Genomic DNA, 19,084 nt, shown 5'->3' with positions numbered 1-19,084 from the left:
TGGAAGAGCCCCAGGGCTCATACCTAGACTCCCCATCGCCTAAAAGAATGCCCTAATTATCTGTGTAACCGAATAGAACCATAAATTCTATTATGCTTACTGGGGTATGACCACAGGCCTATTGATAACTGTCCACTGTTACCTACCTAGGCTTAGGGCATAGAATCACGGGTTAACTTTGATTGTATCTCTTCTTTTGTTCAGACTAGTTTCAGGGAATTGGGGGAGGTGGGTTTGGGCACGTGCACTTAGGGTATATAAAGTTTTCAGAAAAGCTGGTCGGGGTCCTTGGCTGAGAGGAGACTCTGCCTCGGGCCTGACGGTGTAATGAGCTACACTCCGCTATCTGCACTGTCCTTCTGAGTGAGTTTGTTTCCCGGAACACGTGGCTGCAACACTGGGAAAATTTAAGCAGCCATACGTCCGTGCCACTGGAATTCCCAGGAGAGAGGAGAGGTTTGAGGGACACGAAACAGCATCTGAAAAATAATGGCAAAATATTTTTCCAAATTCGATGAAAACTGTAAGCTCACAGATCCAAGAAGCTCTGGGACGTCCAATAACAGAATGCCACCAACTGATTAAAGATCTGGTGTAAATCACGACTGAAGGATTTTCCGCCTCAGCCAGATTTTTGACAGCAGCGCTTCTCCTCAGGACAAGCAGGAAGATTAACGTGGTCAATATTCTGGGTAAGCGCCTGCCGTTCCAAGCCGGCTTTGAGTCACTGCTCGTGGAGTCCCGGCTGAGGTGGGAGGCTAGGAACAGAGTGCAGACACAAAGGCCGACGTGCGGGCTATTCAAGTGTTAATTCTCTCGGTAGAGGTTGGAGGAGCGTCCCTTTCGCTGATATTCACGTTCACTATGCCGCCTTCAGACCTTTGACCTCAAGACACCTGCCACCAGCGGCGCTCTTGTCCCGCCAGGGAAGGGGGGGTGGGCGCAGGTGCGGACTGGAGGTCGGGGTGGAGGTCGGTCGCGGGCGCGTGCTCCGGTCAGGACCCCGAGGCGGCGCCGGCCGGTTGCCCGCCCCGGTTCCCCGAGGGGGCTGCTCTGCTTCGGCTTTGCTTGGGTGTGTGTGTTTATTGTGACTTTGCGAAATATTCCAGGACGAGAGACAGAAAGCGTTGGTCTCCCAGAACGAGAGAACGCTGCTTTCGGTTTAAACAGCTACTGGGAGCCCCCGAGGTCTTCCAGCGTCATCGCCGTGAAAACAGAAAGTACGGAAGGACATCATCTAATCTCGCTCCCTGGACCCCAGTGGGGCTCGCTTTGACTTCAGTTTCTCTCTCCTTTGGTGGGTGCATAGTCGAGAGTACGTGCCCCGGAATGAAGTCTTCGGAAAGGACGCGGAGATCTGGGGCGCGGTCGGGGAACGGGGCGGAGAGAGGTTGGAAGCTGGTGAATGTCCGTCTGTACCTGACAGGCTGCACTCGCGCGACCTCGTCTCCGCGTCCGCACCGCCCGGTTACATAAACTTAACCCGCGGCTGGGGCGAAGCTCCGGGGCGCGGGCGCGGGGGAAGGGGGGACGGGACTCCCCGCCTTCGTCCGGAAGACCCGCTGCCCCTCGGGGCTTTGATCTTCCCGAGGAAACCGGCTCGGCCCGCCGGAGAGGCCGGCGCGCCCCGCCCGCCCCGCGCGGCCCCGAGGCCGGTCCTGCCGCGCGCCCCGCCCCCGCCGCCGCCCTCGCCCAGCCCCGCGCGAGCGCCGCGGTGCCGCCGCCGGGATGTGACCTTCAGAGCCGCCCGCTCAGGATGCCCGGAGCCACGGCCCCTCGGCGCCCGAGCCTCGCCACGGCCCCCCGGGCGCTCTGACCGCGCGCGCCCGGCCCCCCCGGCCCCGGTCTCAGTGCTGGCCCTCGGCCCCGGCCCCGGCGCGCCCCGCCCCGCCGCGCCATGCCGCCCGGACCCGCCGCCGCCCTGGGCACCGCGCTGCTGCTGCTCCTGCTGGCCTCCGAGTCGGCGCACAGTGAGTACCGCGCGGGGCAGGGGCGCGCCGGGGCCGGGAGACCCCCCCCGGAGGGCGAGGGGAGCCTCGGCGCCCGCACCCCGCGCGCCCCGGGCCCCGGCGCCGCCGCGCTGACGGCGCGTCTCCGCTCTCTCCCCGCTCCTCCCGCCCGCCCGGGAAGCCGTGATGCTGCGGGCGCGCGAGGCGGCGCAGTTCCTGCGGCCCAGGCAGCGCCGCGCCTACCAGGTCTTCGAGGAGGCCAAGCAGGGCCACCTGGAGAGGGAGTGCGTGGAGGAGCTGTGCAGCCGGGAGGAGGCCCGCGAGGTGTTCGAGAACGACCCCGAGACGGTGAGCGCGGGGCCGCGCGGGGCGGCGAGGAGCGCGCCCCGGGCCTTGGGGCCGCGAGCGGGGCCGCCGGGGCAGGCGGGTCCCCTCGAGCCGCGCTCCCGCGGCACCACCCTTCAGGGGACCCCCGTCTGCGCGCGCACGGGCGGGAGCCGCGGGTCTGCGGCAAACCCTCCTGCGGGCACACCGACGCTTATGCAGGGAGGAGGGCAGCGGCGGCGGAGGGGCAGGGCGCTGTGTGCCGCCCCGGCCACCCTCAGGCCTCCTCCTTTCGAGCCCCTGTTCTCCCGGTGATGCCAGGTGCCCCTCCGTGGAGGAGGGGCGGCCGATGCCCGCGGGGGGGTTCCTGTGGACGCCCGCAGCCGCTTACCGCGGCAGGCCTCGGAAGGCAGCCGCCTTGAGGGAAACTGCAACTCTGACAGCTCAGCCAGAAAGCAGTAGGGTCCGGCTTAACGTAAACGAAATAAATGGTTGGAGAGCCGGAACAGTTTCCTGCCTCCCTGCCCCCTTGGCCAGATTAGAGGAGGGGGTGGGGCTGTCCACAGTTCCCTATCTAGCTAGAGGCGGGAGCCTTAGCTTCAAAGACGGAGGGCTGGAGTGCCGGAAGGCAGCAGGTCCCGGGCAGGGAGGACGAGGAGGGCGGAGCAGGGCTGGCACACGCGGGAGGGCGGGCCAGGCGGGCGCAAGGTGCGCCCTGGGAACCGCGGAGACTGCAGGAGCCCAAGGTGCTGGCTCAGGACAAGCTTCTATTAATAATGTCGTGAAGAACGTGGGGCGACAGGCAGCCGGCCTCGGGGAGTGGCCCTGGGTGCCCTGTGCCATCTTAGGTGGGGCAGAGGCTGGGGTGTGTGCCCGGGAGCCCCCCGCAGGGAAGTAGGGCTGCTAGAGGGGTGGGCTCACCCTGCCGCGCTTCGCACCCTGAGGTCAGGATGATTTCACAGCTCTTTGGTTCTACTGGAATATTTCTTCTAAAGAATTCTTCTGGGGTGGGATAAGCATCCCGTGCAGCAGACAAATCAGTGTGAAGGCTGCAGGCTTTCACGCTCCTGACTGGCTGGCTTGACCCACCCCGTGGTCCCCTCTGGGAAACAAGCTTGATGGCGATGGCCGAGCTGTGCCCTTCTTGGCCTTGGCACAGCCCGCAGCTGCAGGGCTGAGCTGTGGCCGGTGGCTCTCGGTCAGCAGTGGTGTGCGTCGGCCCGCTGTGAGCAGCAGTTGTGCCCCGCCCCGTCTCTTCTGCCTGTCCTGCTGGCTCCGGGGAGCTTGCTCCGCGGAGCGTTTCTGAAGGTCCCATGCGGGCTGTGTGCTGGCTGCCTGGGTCGCTGCCTGGCTGCGGGGTGTGTGATAAGTGTGTTCCTGCCAGTCACAGGCCCAGCCTGGAGCGCTGGCTCCTACAGAGCACAGGATGGGGCTTGCAGGTGACCAGGCTTGCAGGTGACCGGGCTTGCAGGTGACCGGGCTTGCAGGTGACCAGGCGGTGAGGCCGCCTCCCCCACCAGCGCTGCTCCTGCAGGACAGAGAGGCCTTGGGCTGGACACACTGCACGCTGGCCACCGCACCCTCCCCAGAGCCTGCCCCGCCCCGCTGGAGCTGTTCTCAGGCTTGTTACAACCGTGTCTGTGCTTCGTCGCTCAGTCTTGTCTGACTGCAGTCCCGTGGACTGCAGCCCCCCAGGCTCCTCTGCCCATGGGGGATCTCCAGGCAAGAACACGGGAGTGGGTGGCCACGCTCTCCTCAGGAACCTCGTCTGCAGTGGGTGAAACGAGGGCAAGGACAGCGGTGCTCAGGGCAGCGACTTTCACACAGGGCCTCGCGCTCCCCCGGCGTCCTGCCCTCCCTTCCCGGGGGAGCTGCCTCCCACACCCGCCCCATCTACCCCGTCAGGAACGTGTGGGCTCCTTGTACATCAGAGCTGCCTGTGATTTTTCAGAACCCTGTCCTGCTTCCTGACCCGTCCCCGAATCACAGTCACAGCTTTCCCCTTATTACCAGCTTCCCGGGTGGACCGTCTCCTTCTGCGTTCACTGAGGGGCGGTGGCTTCCAGAGGAGCCAGTTCGGGTTGGGGGTTGGGGCTGGTGCTTAGGGGACTTCCTCATGTCCGGTTCTGCTCTGGTCAACCAGATGCCCCTCCAGGCGTCCACGCCATCTTTTCTCTCATGTTGAAGAAGTTCTGGATCCCAGGACAGGGGGAGACCCTGCAAACACAACTCACTGCTAATAAGCCTTTGGAAAAGCAGGGCGTCGAGTGAGGCAGCTCTGTGGCCTCGCCCATGGGCCCCGGCTCCTGAGAGTCTGGTCTCTCCTGAGGAGCATCGCTTCCTGGCCCTCAGACTCCAGGCTCTTTGTGATCGTGTGTGGGTGTGACCCCAACGAGGCCCTGGCCTTAGTTCAGGAAGTCACGGGAGCCCCGTGCATCCTGACGTGTGACAGGGAGGCCGCGGCCTCTGGGCTGAGAGTGCTGCCAGCTCAAGGGGCCGCTGCCAGGACAGCCCGTCGTCACCCGCCAGCTGCAGCAGGATGTCCTCTTCCATCCCGAGTCTCCAGAGCTGCGGGCGGGGCAGAGGTGGGGGCGGGCAACCTGTGCCCGGGCTGGGTGGGGGCTCCGGCACCTGGAGTGGGCTCTCTGTGCCACGTGCCTGCCCTGGAATCCGTGGAGGCGGTGCCCTCTGTGCTGGGCGTGTTCTGGGTGCTTCCTGCCCAGGCATATTGTTCCACCCTGGGCAGCCTTCCTCTCTGTGGACCGGCCCCCACCTCTGAGCAGGTAGCTGTGGGTACCTTCCTGATTCCAGGGGCTGTGGGGCCCTGGAGAGGGTGTTTGCTATGACCAGTGCATTTTCTTGGCAAAACTCTATTAATCTTTGCCCTGCTTCATTCCACATTCCAAGGCCAAATTTGCCCGTTACTCCAGGTGTTTCTTGACTTCCTACTTTTGCATTCCAGTCCCCTATAATGAAAAGGACATCTTTTTTGGGTGTTAGTTCTAGAAGATCTTGTAGGTCTTCATAGAACCATTCAACTTCAGCTTCTTCAGCGTTACTGGTTGGGGCATAGACTTGGATTACCGTGATATTGAATGGTTTCCCTTGGAAACGAACAGAGATCATTCTGTCATTTTTGAGATTGCATCCAAGTACTGCATTTCAGACTCTTCTGTTGACCATGATGGCTACCCCATTTCTTCTGAGGGATTCCTGCCCGCAGTAGTAGATATAATGGTCATCTGAGTTAAATTCACCCATTCCAGTCCATTTTAGTTCACTGATTCCCAGAATGTCGACGTTCACTCTTGCCATCTCTTGTATGACCACTTCCAATTTGCCTTGATTCATGGACCTGACATTCCAGGTTCCTATGCAATATTGCTCTTTACAGCATCGGATTTTGCTTCTATCACCAGTCACATCCACGGCTGGGTATTGTTTTTGCTTTGGCTCCATCCCTTCCTTCTTTCTGGAGTTATTTCTCCACTGATCTCCAGTAGCATGTTGGGCACCTAATGATCTGGGGAGTTCCTCTTTCAGTATCCTATCATTTTGCCTTTTCATACTGTCCATGGGGTTCTCAAGGCAAGAATACTGAAGTAGTTTGCCATTCCCTTCTCCATTGGACCACATTTTGTCAGGCCTCTCCACCATGACCCGCCCATCTTGGGTTGCCCCGCAGGCATGGCTTGATTTCATTGAGTTAGACAAGGCTGTGGTCCTAGTGTGATTAGATTGACTAGTTTTCTGTGAGTATGGTTTCAGTGTGTCTGCCCTCTGATGCCCTCTTGCAACACCTACCATCTTACTTGGGTTTCTCTTACCTTGGGCGTGGGGTATCTCTTCACAGCTGCTCCAGCAAAGCGCAGCCACTGCTCCTTACCTTGGACGAGGGGTATCTCCCCACTGCCGCCCTTCCTGACCTTCAACGTGGGATGGCTCCTCTAGGCCCTCCTGGGCCCGCACAGCCAAAGATGGAGAAGCTCTATACAGTCAACAAAAACAAGACCAGGAGCTGACTGTGGCTCAGATCATGAACTCCTTATTGCCAAATTCAGACTCAAATTGAAGAAAGTAGGGAAAACCGCTGGACCATTCAGGTATGACCTAAATCAAATCCCTGATGATTATACAGTGGAAGTGAGAAATAGATTTAAGGGCCTAGATCTGATAAAGTGCCTGATGAACTATGGAATGAGGTTCGTGACATTGTACAGGAGACAGGGATCAAGACCATCCCCATGGAAAAGAAATGCAAAAAAGCAAAATGGCTGTCTGGGGAGGCCTTACAAATAGCTGTGAAAAGAAGAGAAGCGAAAAACAAAGGAGAAAAGGAAAGATATTCCCATGTGAATGCAGAGTTCCAAAGAATAGCAAGAAGAGATAAGAGAGCCTTCTTCAGCGATCAGCACAAAGAAATAGAGGACAAGAACAGAATGGGAAAGAGTAGAGATCTCTTCAAGAAAATTAGAGATACCAAGGGAACATTTCATGCAAAGATGGGCTCGATAAAGGACAGAAATGGTATGGACCTAACAGAAGCAGAAGATATTAGGAAGAGGTGGCAAGAATACACAGAAGAACTGTACAAAAAAGATCTTCACGACCCAGATAATCATGATGATGTGATCACTAATCTAGAGCCAGACATCTTGGAATGTGAAGTCAAGTGGGCCTTAGAAAGCTTCACTACGAACAAAGCTAGTGGAGGTGATGGAATTCCAGTGGAGCTATTTCAAATTCTGAAAGGTGATGCTGTGAAAGTGCTGCACTCAATATGCCAGCAAATTTGGAAAACTCAGCAGTGGCCACAGGACTGGAAAAGGTCAGTTTTCATTCCAATCCCAAAGAAAGGCAATGCCAAAGAATGCTCAAACTACCGCACAGTTGTACTCATCTCACATGCTAGTAAAGTAATGCTCAAAATTCTCCAAGCCAGGCTTCAGCAATACGTGAACCGTGAACTTCCAGATGTTCAAGCTGGTTTTAGAAAAGACAGAGGAACCAGAGATCAAATTGCCAGCATCCGCTGGATCATGGGAAAAGCAAGAGAGTTCCAGAAAAATATCTATTTCTGCTTTATTGACTATGCCAAAGCCTTTGACTGTGTGGATCACGATAAACTGTGGAAAATTCTGAAAGAGATGGGAATACCAGACCACCTGACCAGCCTCTTGAGAAATCTGTGTGCAGGTAAGGAATCAACAGTTAGAACTGGACATGGAACAACAGACTGGTTCCAAATAGGAAAAGGAATACGTCAAGGCCGTATATTGTCACCCTGCTTATTTAACTTCTATGCAGAGTACATCATGAGAAACGCTGGACTGGAAGAAACACAAGCTGGAATCAAGATTGCCGGGAGAAATATCAATAACCTCAGATATGCAGATGACACCACCCTTATGGCAGAAAGTGAAGAGGAACTAAAAAGCCTCTTGATGAAAGTGAAAGAGGAGAGCGAAAAAGTTGGCTTAAAGCTCAACATTCAGAAAACGAAGATCATGGCATCCGGTCCCATCACTTCATGGGAAATAGATGGGGAAACAGTGGAAAGAGTGTCAGACTTTATTTTGGGGGGCTCCAAAATCACTGCAGATGGTGACTGCAGCCATGAAATTAAAAGACGCTTACTCCTTGAAAGAAAAGTTATGACCAACCTAGATAGCATATTCAAAAGCAGAGACATTACTTTGCTGACTAAGGTCCGTGTAGTCAAGGCTATGGTTTTTCCTGTGGTCATGTATGGATGTGAGAGTTGGACTGTGAAGAAAGCTGAGTGCTGAAGAATTGATGCTTTTGAGCTGTGGTGTTGGAGAAGACTCTTGAGAGCCCCTTGGACTGCGGGGAGATCCAACCAGTCCATTCTGAAGGAGGTCAGCCCTAGGAATTTTTTGGAGGGAATGATGCTAAAGCTGAAACTCCAGTACTTTGGCCACCTCATGTGGAGAGTTGACTCATTGGAAAAGACCCTGATGCTGGGAGGGACTGGGAGCAGGAGGAGAGGGGGACGACCGAGGATGAGATGGCTGGATGGCATCACGGACTCGATGGACATGAGTCTGAGTGAACTCCGGGAGTTGGTGATGGACAGGGAGGCCTGGCGTGGTGCAATTCATGGGGTCGCAGAGAGTCGGACACGACTGAGCGACTGCACTGAGCTGGCCTGCACTGCACTGGCGCCCTGGAGAGGAAGGAGCCTGGGGCCTTCCTGATGCATCCAGTACTTCCCAGGCTTCCCTCCAGGGAGGAATAGTCTCCTCCACGTTCTTTCAGCCTCAGGAGTGTCCACCCCGCCCTCCCCTGCAGCTCTGTTATTAGACTCCCTTCTTATCTTGTTTTCTTTTCTTGTTACTCTCTCTTCCCAGCACTGTCCTCCTCCTGGGGTCTTGTTCAGAGAACTCTGGGTGCCGGGCGCCCTGCTGGCCTCCTCGAGTTCTCCCGAATGTTTCCAGCCCAGCGCAGTCACCTTCCTATGTAGGTCCTTCAAGGCAAGAGGGCACCAGAGCCCGTACCATTGCCCTTGGCTTCAGGAAAGGATTCTGGATGAAAGACTCACCCAGCCTGACCCGTAGCCCAGGCCCGGTTCACCTCCTCCCAGTACAGGGGCCACCTGAGGCCTGCAGGTCAGAGGGGGCTCCAGGCCTTGGTCCTCCATCCCCTTGTCTGTTGAGATGAAGACAGCGATGCTCACACGTCCACAGACTCGGCCCTCACACGCCCACAGACTTGGTCCTCACATGTCCGCAGGCAGCGATGCTCACACATCCACAGACAGCAATGCTCACACGTCCGCAGACTCAGCGCTCACACGCCCACAGGCTCGGTCCTCACATGTCCGCAGACAGTGATGCTGACACGTCCACAGAGGCGGCGCTCACATGTCTGCAGACTCAGAGCTCACACATCCACAGACTAGGCGCTCACAGGCCCACAGACTCAGTCCTCACACGTCTGCAGACAGTGATTTTGACACGTCCATAGACGCGGTGCTCACATGTCCACAGATGCGGTGCTCACACGTCTGCAGACTCGGTGCTCACCGGTCCACAGACTCGGTCCTCACATGTCTGCAGACAGTCATTTTGACAAGTCCACAGACCCAGCGCTCACCCGTCCACAGACAGTGATGCTTGAGCGTCTGCAGACTCGGTGCTCACGCGTCCGCAGCTCGCCCAGGGTCACCCCCAGAGTCTGCCAGCACCTGGCGCGGCCGGAGCCTGACTGCTGACCTCACGCCCCTCCGTCTCTCTGTCTCTCCGTCTCTCTGTCTCCATGTCTCTCTGTCTCCATCTGGCGGTGTCTGTCTCTGTCTCTCTCCACCCGCCTCCACCCCTGACTCCCCCTCAGATGTAGGGGCTCTGTGGTGGGGAAGTTCCCCACCAGGAGGGTTTTCTGGGTGCAGTGGGTTTCAGAGCCCTGCGAGCTGCTGGTCTTCTCTTGAGCTGTGTTGACTGTCCAAGGACACCTGTCTCCTACGATCCCAGCATCTTAGGGACAGCTTGGGGGGGACACCCCGGAGGAGGGGAAGACCCCTCCCTCAAGTCTTGCCTTGTTGCAGTGGCCTAAGGGGTCTCAGGGGCACAGAAATGGGGTCCCAGCAGGAGGGATGGGGGACCTTGTCACCCCCAGTGACCTCCAGGACACCCAAGGCCCACCTGCCCCCACGCCCCACCCCACCGTGACAGCAGCTCCCTAACATTCACTCACTCAGATGCTGAGACACACTCCCCTCTGCCCCCTGAGGGTCCATCAAGGATGGGACCAGGCCCCACTGGTGCAGACTCAGCCCCAGCTCCTGTCTGTCCAGGAAGCCCCCTGCAAACTGCGGCCAGGCGTCCCCCAGGGCCCAGTCCCTCCCAGGCTTCCTCCACTGAAGCCAGCTGGGCGGCCTCTCTGAGTTGCCTGCCCCATTGTGTTTTCTCTGGAGCCGACTCCGCACGACCCAGAGGCCTGCAGACTGCTGGTTAGACGGGTGGCACACGGGCCCACACGCGGGCCAGCCTCTCCCCCGGTGGCCTTGGGGGAGGGACAGCTCTGTCTGGCCCCTGTTTGCTGCCCCTGAGCCCTCGTACACGCTACTCCCGGGGGGTCCGCCCAGTGTGGAGCTGGGCCCTGCTGCCTAATGACAGGGCAGGCCCCTAAATGATGCGTCGTCCCGCCCGTGGGCTCAGCGTCTGTGGAAAACCTAAAGACATTCTGAAGGACACTGCAGGTCTGCCTATGGGACTTAGAAAGAAATGCCCTTTAAGAAGCTGATGCTCACAGCCCGGTTTCTGAGATTCCGAGCGGCTGGGCTGGGACGTTGTAAACCCAGCGAGGCTGTTGCCTTACTCCAGCTCTGCCGGTGCGCGCGGGATGTGCTTGTGCTGTGTCCGCTGGCTCAGAGGTCGGAGCTGTTTGTGGGCTGCAGACTTCGCTGCGGTTTGAGGGTTAGTATAGATATTGGGGTTCCTGGCCTTGTGGTGGTGACTTCAGTCCAGCGATCTCACTGCCGTCCACGTGTGTACACCTGGAACTGTGACCCTGGGAGAGTGCAGGTCATTACGTTTTAAAGTAATTTTTAAGGAGGGGTTGGGTGTGGGATGACCCCCACGCCCTCACACACTGTGCCCTCGCCCAGCTCCTGAGACCGCGAGGCCTCGCCCCTGCGCAGCCGTCTCTGCTGGCTCCTGCCCTGCCCTTCTGCTCTCTGGGCTCCCGGTGGAGGCCCCCTGCTCACCAGGTACTGGTGGGCATGTCTCTGTTGGCAGCAGCTGGGCAGCATTCTCCCTGCCCCCGTCCCATGCTGTCCAAGAGCCCCAAGGCCCGCCAGCATGTGTGGGCAGGGATAGCTCGGGGGGCAGAAGCGGCGCTCAGAGTTCCCTGTCGCTCTGTAAAGTGTCAGCTGGAGCTGCCCTTCTGGGGCCCAGGAGGTTCCACGCCTGCTTTTTCCCGCTCCTGCCAGCATATCCACAGCTTCCAGGAAGAGCACCTGGCCAACAGTGGGGTCACTCCCATGCCACCAGAGGGTGTGGCGAGGCCCAGCCCCCAGGGAGGCTCAGGCTGGCCCCCGGGCAGGCTCAGGACCTGCAGAAGCTTAGGACCCAGTGCAGCCCAGTGGCTTCCTGTCCTGCTGGTGGGCACCCCAGCTGCGCAGGTGAGCACTGTAGCTGCATTTGGCCTTGAGAACAAAGGCCTCTCCGAGCAAAGCTGTGGATGATCAGCAGTGCCGTGCAGGGGATGCGCCCACAGCCCTGGGAGGCCTCTGCCAGGAGAGCACAGGGAAGGGAAGAAAGCCCTTCGTGCTGCCCAGTTCCCAGAACAGTCTCTCTGACTCATGAAATCTTCGCTTTGCAGGCCATGTACACCTTTTTGCACTCATTTTTCAAGTTCAGTTAGCCTGGTACTTTGGCCTCATCCAGTTCAGTTCAGTTCAGTCGCTCAGTCGTGTCCGACGCTTTGCGACCCCATGAATCGCAGCACGCCAGGCCTCCCTGTCCATCACCATCTCCCGGAGTTCACTCAGACTCATGTCCATCGAGTCCGTGATGCCATCCAGCCGTCTCATCCTCGGTCGTCCCCTTCTCCTCCTGCCCCCAGTCCCTCCCAGCATCAGGGTCTTTTCCAATGAGTCAACTCTTCACATCAGGTGGCCAAAGTACTGGAGCTTCAGCTTCAGCATCAGTCCTTCCAGTGAACACCCAGGACTGATCTCCTTTAGGATGCACTGGTTGTCCTCATCAGAGTGGCTTAAACAAGACAGTGTGTTTCTCTCTCATGTGAAAGGTGGCGGGCAGGCTTCCCAGGGCTGCTCAGCGGTGGGGGCCCCGGGACTCACACCATCTGTCTGTGCCCCGCGGCACGAGTGCGTGGCCTTTGTCCCCCAGGCCTCCTCGCACGGTGGGCAAGGTGCTGGAGAACCAGCCATCACATCTGCATCCCAGCAAGGAGGCCAGAGAGCCAAGGTACCGCACTCTGCCTTCACCCTGTCCCGCGCCCTGTGTGTCCCATTGGCCGGGACTTAGCCACACGGCCACGCCCAGTTGCAAGGGCGGCTGGGACGTGTAGTCCTGTGGCTGGCTGCACTCTTGCTCTAACTGAATCCAGAGTTCTGTTACTGGGGATGAAGGGAGAATTGGATGCTGGACAGCAGCTACAAATCTCTGCTGTGGGGGAGCAGTATTTGGAAACAAACCTGTTTTATGAGGTCCATTTCCAAGAGTATTTTCGTGCCTGGCAGGAGACACGGTACTGAGCCACGCCAGGAGGCTTTGCACAACACGCCTCGCACGCGGGCCTTCCAGCTGCACTCTCACAACCTGTGCTGGGAGGGACCAGCCCCCTCCAGTCCCTGGCTCGTGCCCCACCCTGGGCCTCGGGTCTCCCATCCGCTGGAGCCTGCAGCTGCCTCAGGGCCCCGCGGACGCCGGGCCTGCCAGCAGCTGGGATGCCGCAGGTCCCCGGGGCAGTGGGGACTTGTAAGGGGTGGTGCGAAGGGATGTGCCGGGGGCAGAAGGGGACTGCGGGAGAGCTCTCAGTAGCGACGGGCGCTGGGACCTCCATGCCCCAGCAGTCACTGCCACCTGCCCCAGGCCCTGAGCATAGCATCCAGGGCAGCTCGTCCTGACACTGGTGTGACTGGGACCCAGAGAACCCTTCCCGGCCCCTGCCGCGTGGGGGCAGGCTGGGTGGGAGGGGATGGCTGTGGGGGTGGAGGGGTGTTGCAGCCCCGGCTGTCTCACACACACACACACGCACACGCGTGTGCGGAGCTGCCGCGGGCCCCAGGCCACCTGTGCCTCTGGCTGGTGACGTCAGGGCTTAGTTCCAGGACCTCCCTGCAGCCTGCGCGTCAGTGTCTGAGGACGGAGGGGACGCAGTGCCCCCACTGGGTGCCTGGGGGCCCACCTGGGGTCCTCCAGGAGAGCAGGGCCTAGGGCATCCGGGAGGCCCGTGGCCTGAGAAGTAGCGTCCGTGTTTCCTTCGGTCTCATAGAGTCCTCCGCACCTAGTTGGGAGAATCTCAGGAGAGGAATTAGGGGAAGGAAGGGAAGAATGCTTTTGTCCGAACCCTGCCAGGAAGATGCGTGGAGCCCTGCGGGGTCAGTGGGCACCGAGGGAGTCTGGGCGCCTGCCTGCAGGAGGGGCTGTGCTGAGCTTCATGCTCTCAGGGCCCAGCGCCCGGGCAACAGCAGCCTCCAGATGAGACTAGGGTGCTGGCCTGGCCGGGCCCTGGCGGGCCCTCCCCCCCGGCTCCCGGGGAGAACACCTGTGTCCGCCCTGTCGCTAAGCAAACTGTTGTGACACCCAGCCTGCTTTCACAAAGAGTAGAGATCTTTGGAACTAAAATTGTGGACAGCTGCAGGTTAAAGGAAGCAATAAGCTCTCAGCTCACTGTTTGAGAAACAGCCGCATCTGTTGCAGTGTGGTGTGAGCGCCCTGCCACGTTGTGTGACCCAGGTAAAGGTCCCAGACACTCCGGACAAAAGCACTCAGGCACCACTGACACGCTGTGTCTGGAGGGCAGCGTCCGCAGAGCTCTGCGCTCAGGGCGGGGAGCATGCGTGGCCGCGTGGGGGCGGAGCCCCAGCCTCACCTGGGCCCCGCGGGGCGTGAACGGCTCTCCTCTCCCCTTCGGGCGATGGCTCATAGGAGCAGAAGGAGAGGAGGGGCTCGAGTGTGCTGTGCCGTGGCACTTGACACGGCCAGAGCCCACGGCAGCCCCGCTGCAGACCTGGGCGGGCCCCGCGGCCTTGGGTCAGCTCCTTGGAGGGGCTTTGGCCACACGCTCCCGCGTTTACTCCTCCAGGAGAGGGCTTTTTCACAGCCGCAGGGTCGGTATTAAAACGTGTCGCGTTACCATCACCTCGTCCTGATTTGGGGAAGTGGAGTGCACCCTTCTGCAAAGCTGCAGCCTCGCGGCTGCCTGTGAAAGGCGGGCACCCGCCCTGCAGCCTCCGTCCTGCCCGGCCCTGGTCCGACCCCTGACTTCTTGCCCTGAGCAGGCCCTGCCCACCCTCGCCCTGACTTCTCTCTCGGAACCAAACCCCTCTCTGCATAACAAAGCCCGGTGCCCTCTGCTCTCCTGCGAACCCCAGACAGATGCCACGACCCACAGATCCCGGGGGCCCCCGAGAGTGCTCACCACAGGGCCCCAAACCCGCCTGTCTGTCTGCTCCCAGAGCCCACTGGTGCAGGACTGAAACTGGGAGGAGAAAACGCAGCCTGGTTTGTAGGGAGCAGGTCTGGGAGCCAAGGGGGTCAGGCCCCTCCCCGCAACCCTGCACGGATCCCACCTTCTCCAGTGCTTCAGAAGCCCTGGACTTGGACTCGCTTTTAAGAAAACATTTTTATAAGAAGCACCCCTACCAGAAGGTTATTTCTAAAAGCATGAGCTGACCGCATCTGCCCAGGGCGCCCCCACCCAGCCCCCAGGCCCAGGGGCCCAGCCCAGTGATGGAGTCATGGGGAAGCAGGGCTGCGGCTGGCCTGGAGTCTCAGCTTACTCATCTGTGATAATGGGCTCATGAGAGCGACCTTCCTGGGAGGGTGGTCAGGAGGGTTAGACACCAGCAAGCTGTGGAGGTCGCTTGGTTTCCTTGGGGAGGGGATTTAGGACCAAACGGTTCTGCCCTCAGCCCTGAGGGGTGGCAGAGGCAGGGGTAGGCTGCTGTGACCCCGCCCCCTGGCAGTTGGAGACCAGCTCCAACCTTGCAATTCACTGAAAGGACGTGCCCTTCACTCCCTCTGTCCTCTTCTGGCCTGGTTTACAAACACAGTAGCTGCTGGGAGTCCTCCCACCGGAGTCTGAGGCTGGGCTCTTTCCGGCATGTTTCTCATCCTCCTGAAGGACACTTTACCCACATGGGATAGCTGCTGTCGGTGGCACTGGGCTGCTGGTTACACCGGTCTGTCTCAGCACACAAGCACCCTGCAGAAGCCCTGGGCCTCTTGGGCCTGCCCTCCCCCTCCCCTCCCCTCCCCCTGCCCTCCCCCTGCCTCTCCCCTCCCCTCCCCTCCCCCTCCCTGACATCTTAGAGGCAGAAAGCAGCTTTCTGGACCATCCTTGCCCTCGCGCTCTGCAAGCACCTGCCTCCCGGGGGAGGGGGGGTTCCTAGCCCAGCGGCCGTGGGGGTGCTCAGACGCCAGGCACTGTCAGTTAACCGCTGCCTTTCTTTTTCTCTTTCCACAGGAGTACTTTTATCCAAGGTACTTGGGTAAGTTGAAATCACGGCCTCCTTTAGTCGGGGAGACACGTTACGTGTTGGAGGAGAGGTTGCTCAGACCTCACCACCGAGTCTTTCCTGCAGGGATAGAGCTCTGTGACGGCGAGGTGGGGCCTCCCAGGCTCCCGGAGCAAAGCCTGGTCTGCGTCCCTCCCACCGTGGTGACCGCTAGTGTTGCCGGCAGCCAGCGTCGCTATTGGCAAACCTCCGCTCCACTCTGACCCCCAGCCTAGCTGGTTAGCGGGGAATATGGTTGACTTAGTCTCAGGACTCCCCCCTGTGACGTTACTAAAGACCCTGTGGAGCTCTTGTCTGTGTGGGCTGTAGCTATTGACACCATAAGACTAAAGCTGAGAACATTAGAGATGATTTTGCTTAACTTGGACGACAAGATTGTGCAAGCAGCCGCCTTAGCTGTCAAGCAGCGACGTCTCTGTGAGTGTTGGGGGGAGGGGGGCTGGAAAGCCCCCTGGACTCTGAGGGGAGCGAGAGGAAGGCGGCCCGTCTCTCCAGGGCGATCTGGAAGTCCCCACGGAGCTGCTCCTCGGTCAGTGCTGTCCGGAGGGCTGCTGGGATGTCTGTACTTACAGCGAGAGAGGCATTCGGGGCTCTCCCTTCCAATGGGTCAAGGGCATTTGGGTCACTTTTCCGCTGGCCTTGCAGCCTCGTAGAGCTGCTTCTCTGGGGCACACGTCTGGTGGCAAGCAGGGTGGACCATGGCCGGCCCTGAGCAGCCCAGCCCGCGCCCCGTGTGGCCTTGCTCCTGGGTGTGCGGGTCTGTTTCCTCAGGAGGGGTGACTGTGGTCCCCTGGGCCGCCTCATGCCCATGTCCTTCACATCTGCTTGAGCAGCAGCAACCTCCCGAAAGGCCAGTGAAGTGGCTCAGCACCCACTGTGCCCAGATGCACGTCGTCGCTCCCCAGCGCCGGCCCCGTGTGGAGGCCCAGTCGACTGTGTAGGAGGGAGGAGGAGCTTGGTCTCCAGCAAACCCAGGGCACTGTTCCAAACAGGGTCAGGTTGAGATGGAGCTCAGGTCTCTGCCACGGTCAGAGAGCCTCCCGAGGGCCACCAGAGAGCCTTCTGTGCAATCGCAGGAGCCTCCTCCTCAAGGTTACAGGGGCTGGCGCCCCATGGACAGAGCTCTGCCCGATGGAGGCGCCTGCGCGCGTCAGCATGAGCACGTCTGTCCGGGGTGACGCCCTCTCCGTGTCTTGCAGAATGCATCAATGAACATGGATCTCCGTACAGAAAGAACCCAGCTTTCGTCACCTGTGTGCAAAGTAAGTGCGCTTCTGCCTCACAGCCCAAGCCTGGGGTCTTGGGGTCTCGCAGTCATTCCCAGGGGCCCCGAGTGTCCCTGTGACCTTCGGAGCCACAGCCTGAGGTCAGCCCCCTCCGTCCTGAGCCAAAGTGTGTGCGGCATGACGTGCGTACCTCTGCAAGGTGGAGGGAGGGCCTGTCTGGGCCTGCCTCCTGGTCAGTCAGGTCCTGTTCACCACGGCCCCCGGCTCTGAGAATGTTCCCAGCCCACTTGGTGGGCAGCATGCTGGGTAAGCAAGGCACATTGGCAGACTCGGGCTCTGTCCAGTTTTTTATTGTGACAAACAAGCCAGAGTGGCCTCCTTGCCTCCCTGAGCACCTCTGAGCTCCCAGGAGTGGAAGTGCGAAGGGAAAGCTGTGTCCTTTCCCGGTTTTGACGCAGACCTGGCCCATTATCCCTGCAGAGGGCGGGAGTGCCCCCCAATACTTGCACCAACCAAATGTACTTCTTTTTACTTTATATCTCTTCCAGTAGAAAAGTGAGGAAATGACCCTCAATCCGTTCAGCTTAGTTTTTCTTACTCATGAGTGAAGCCAAGCTTCGTGTATTTCTTTCTCTGCAAATGGCTTGTTCATTTCTTTGCCTACCTTTCTCAGTTTGTAGGAGTTGACGATGGATTTTGCAAGTTAGCCGTTCGTAGTAAAGGTGCAGGATTCCCCGCCCCCCCCAGCTCACCACGCGTCTTCATTAATACTATCACTTTAAATCATCAGACGATAACACTGACATTTCTGGTGTCTGGTCACGTGGCTTTCAATCCACACATACACACGTCTCAGCTGAGCCTGACTCCAGGCCTGGCTCTGGCCTGAGTCCCATGGAGCAGACACATTCTCTCTGCCCCCTCAGCCTCTGGTGCAGCCGTCTGTGACCCGACTGTCCCCACAAGGGCAGCGTCTCGGTGCTTGCCCTTCTGAGCACGCCCTGCCCAGGTCATAACTGGCCGTTGCCCTCACATTTCTGGAAGGAGGAGCGGAAGCCTCGAGACTGGCCTCCACTGACCGTGGCAGATGCCTAGCATTCCAGCGCACAGGGCGGCATCCCCCTGCACCCTCCCCCTGCACCCTCCCACCGCTGTCAGCGGGCAGATAACCACTCACCTCCCTCCTGTGGGGCCTGGATCAGGACTCAGCCCAGAGCCTGTCCGCGGGCTGCCTGCATCCACCAAATTCCTCAGAAGCTTGGGACACCCGCAAGCACACTCCTCACCCTGCCCCAGAGATGAGCTTCCCAACGAGGCAGCAAAGGAAAGCGGGTGGAATTCTTCCTGCTGGGAGTTGTCCGCCCCCAGGAGAAGGCGGGGTTGCCCTCTCGGCCTGGGGACCCTGAGATTTGTAAAGGGGAGTGTTGGGCATTCTAGGCAAATTCCAGGCGAAGGTAATGAACTCGGGCTTGTCTTTCTGCAATAACTTAAGCCTAACCGAGTGTGTCGGGTGGGGACGCACCCTTGTCCAGCTGCCTCCCATGGGGCCCCTGACATGCTGGGTGCTGTGGAGGGATGGTGGGACCGTCCGGGTCGGGAGCTGCCTGGCCCTGCGCACGTCCCCAGCTGCCCAGAGGTCCTGGGCATGCTCCGAGCGAGCTAGACGCGGGGCTGCTGAGCGCTTGGGGAGCAGGGGCCACTGCTCGAGTCTTGGGGAAAGCTGGACAGTGGGGTGGGGACCTGTACCTGCCTCCTGTGCCTACCGGGGCCCTGTGACCCACTCCCTGGGAGGTCTGGCTCTGGGACCCTGCCTGGCCTGGCCTCTCCCCTGCTTCCCCAGGGTGCAGCCCCAGCCTCTAGCTTGTTGGGTGGGTGGCCGCTCCCTCCAAGATGACCTGATTTTCCTGGGATCAGTTGGGGCCTAGCCGGCCTGGTCTGTGAGCCCCTCTGGGGAAGGTGGGAATCGGTATGGCCAGCCAGGGCCAGCAGGGCGACCTCAGTGCCCCGGACCTGCCTCCGCGCTCTCCCAGCTCAGGGCCCCTTCTCTTTGCTTTCCACTCAGAGCTGCCTGACCAGTGCTCTCCAGACCCCTGTGATAAGAAAGGGACCCAAGTCTGCCAGGACCTCATGGGCAACTTCTATTGCCAGTGCAGAGACGGCTGGGCAGGGCGGCTTTGCAGCAGAGGTGAGGCTGCATCGCCTGGGGAGATGGGGCCACCCCTCGGGGCCGCCCCAGGGCCTGGGCTGGTGGGGGACACAGCCACACCAGCCTGTCCGGCTGCAACAGGAGTGAGGAGACTTTGGGGGGCTGCCAGCTGTGTGGGGGCACAGGACCCTCGCTGGTCGGCTCTCAAGGG

General features: G+C 59.6%; 1 protein-coding gene across 1 annotated transcript in view; it reads left to right on the top strand.

The window, feature by feature from the left end:
* Positions 1-1,694: 1,694 nt before the first annotated feature.
* GAS6 (growth arrest specific 6) overlaps positions 1,695-19,084 on the top strand; it is a 31,623-nt gene continuing 14,233 nt past the window's right edge. The window contains exons 1-5 of the mRNA XM_018044974.1: positions 1,695-1,970; positions 2,131-2,297; positions 15,450-15,474; positions 16,701-16,763; positions 18,790-18,912. Of these exons, the coding sequence (XP_017900463.1) occupies positions 1,898-1,970; positions 2,131-2,297; positions 15,450-15,474; positions 16,701-16,763; positions 18,790-18,912 (451 nt within the window). The 5' untranslated portion in view covers positions 1,695-1,897. The remainder of the gene's footprint in view (positions 1,971-2,130; positions 2,298-15,449; positions 15,475-16,700; positions 16,764-18,789; positions 18,913-19,084) is intronic.

Source organism: Capra hircus, unplaced genomic scaffold (assembly GCF_001704415.2).
Source record: "Capra hircus breed San Clemente unplaced genomic scaffold, ASM170441v1, whole genome shotgun sequence".
Lineage (NCBI taxonomy): Eukaryota > Metazoa > Chordata > Mammalia > Artiodactyla > Bovidae > Capra > Capra hircus.
This window is presented reverse-complemented; position numbering and strand designations above follow the sequence as displayed.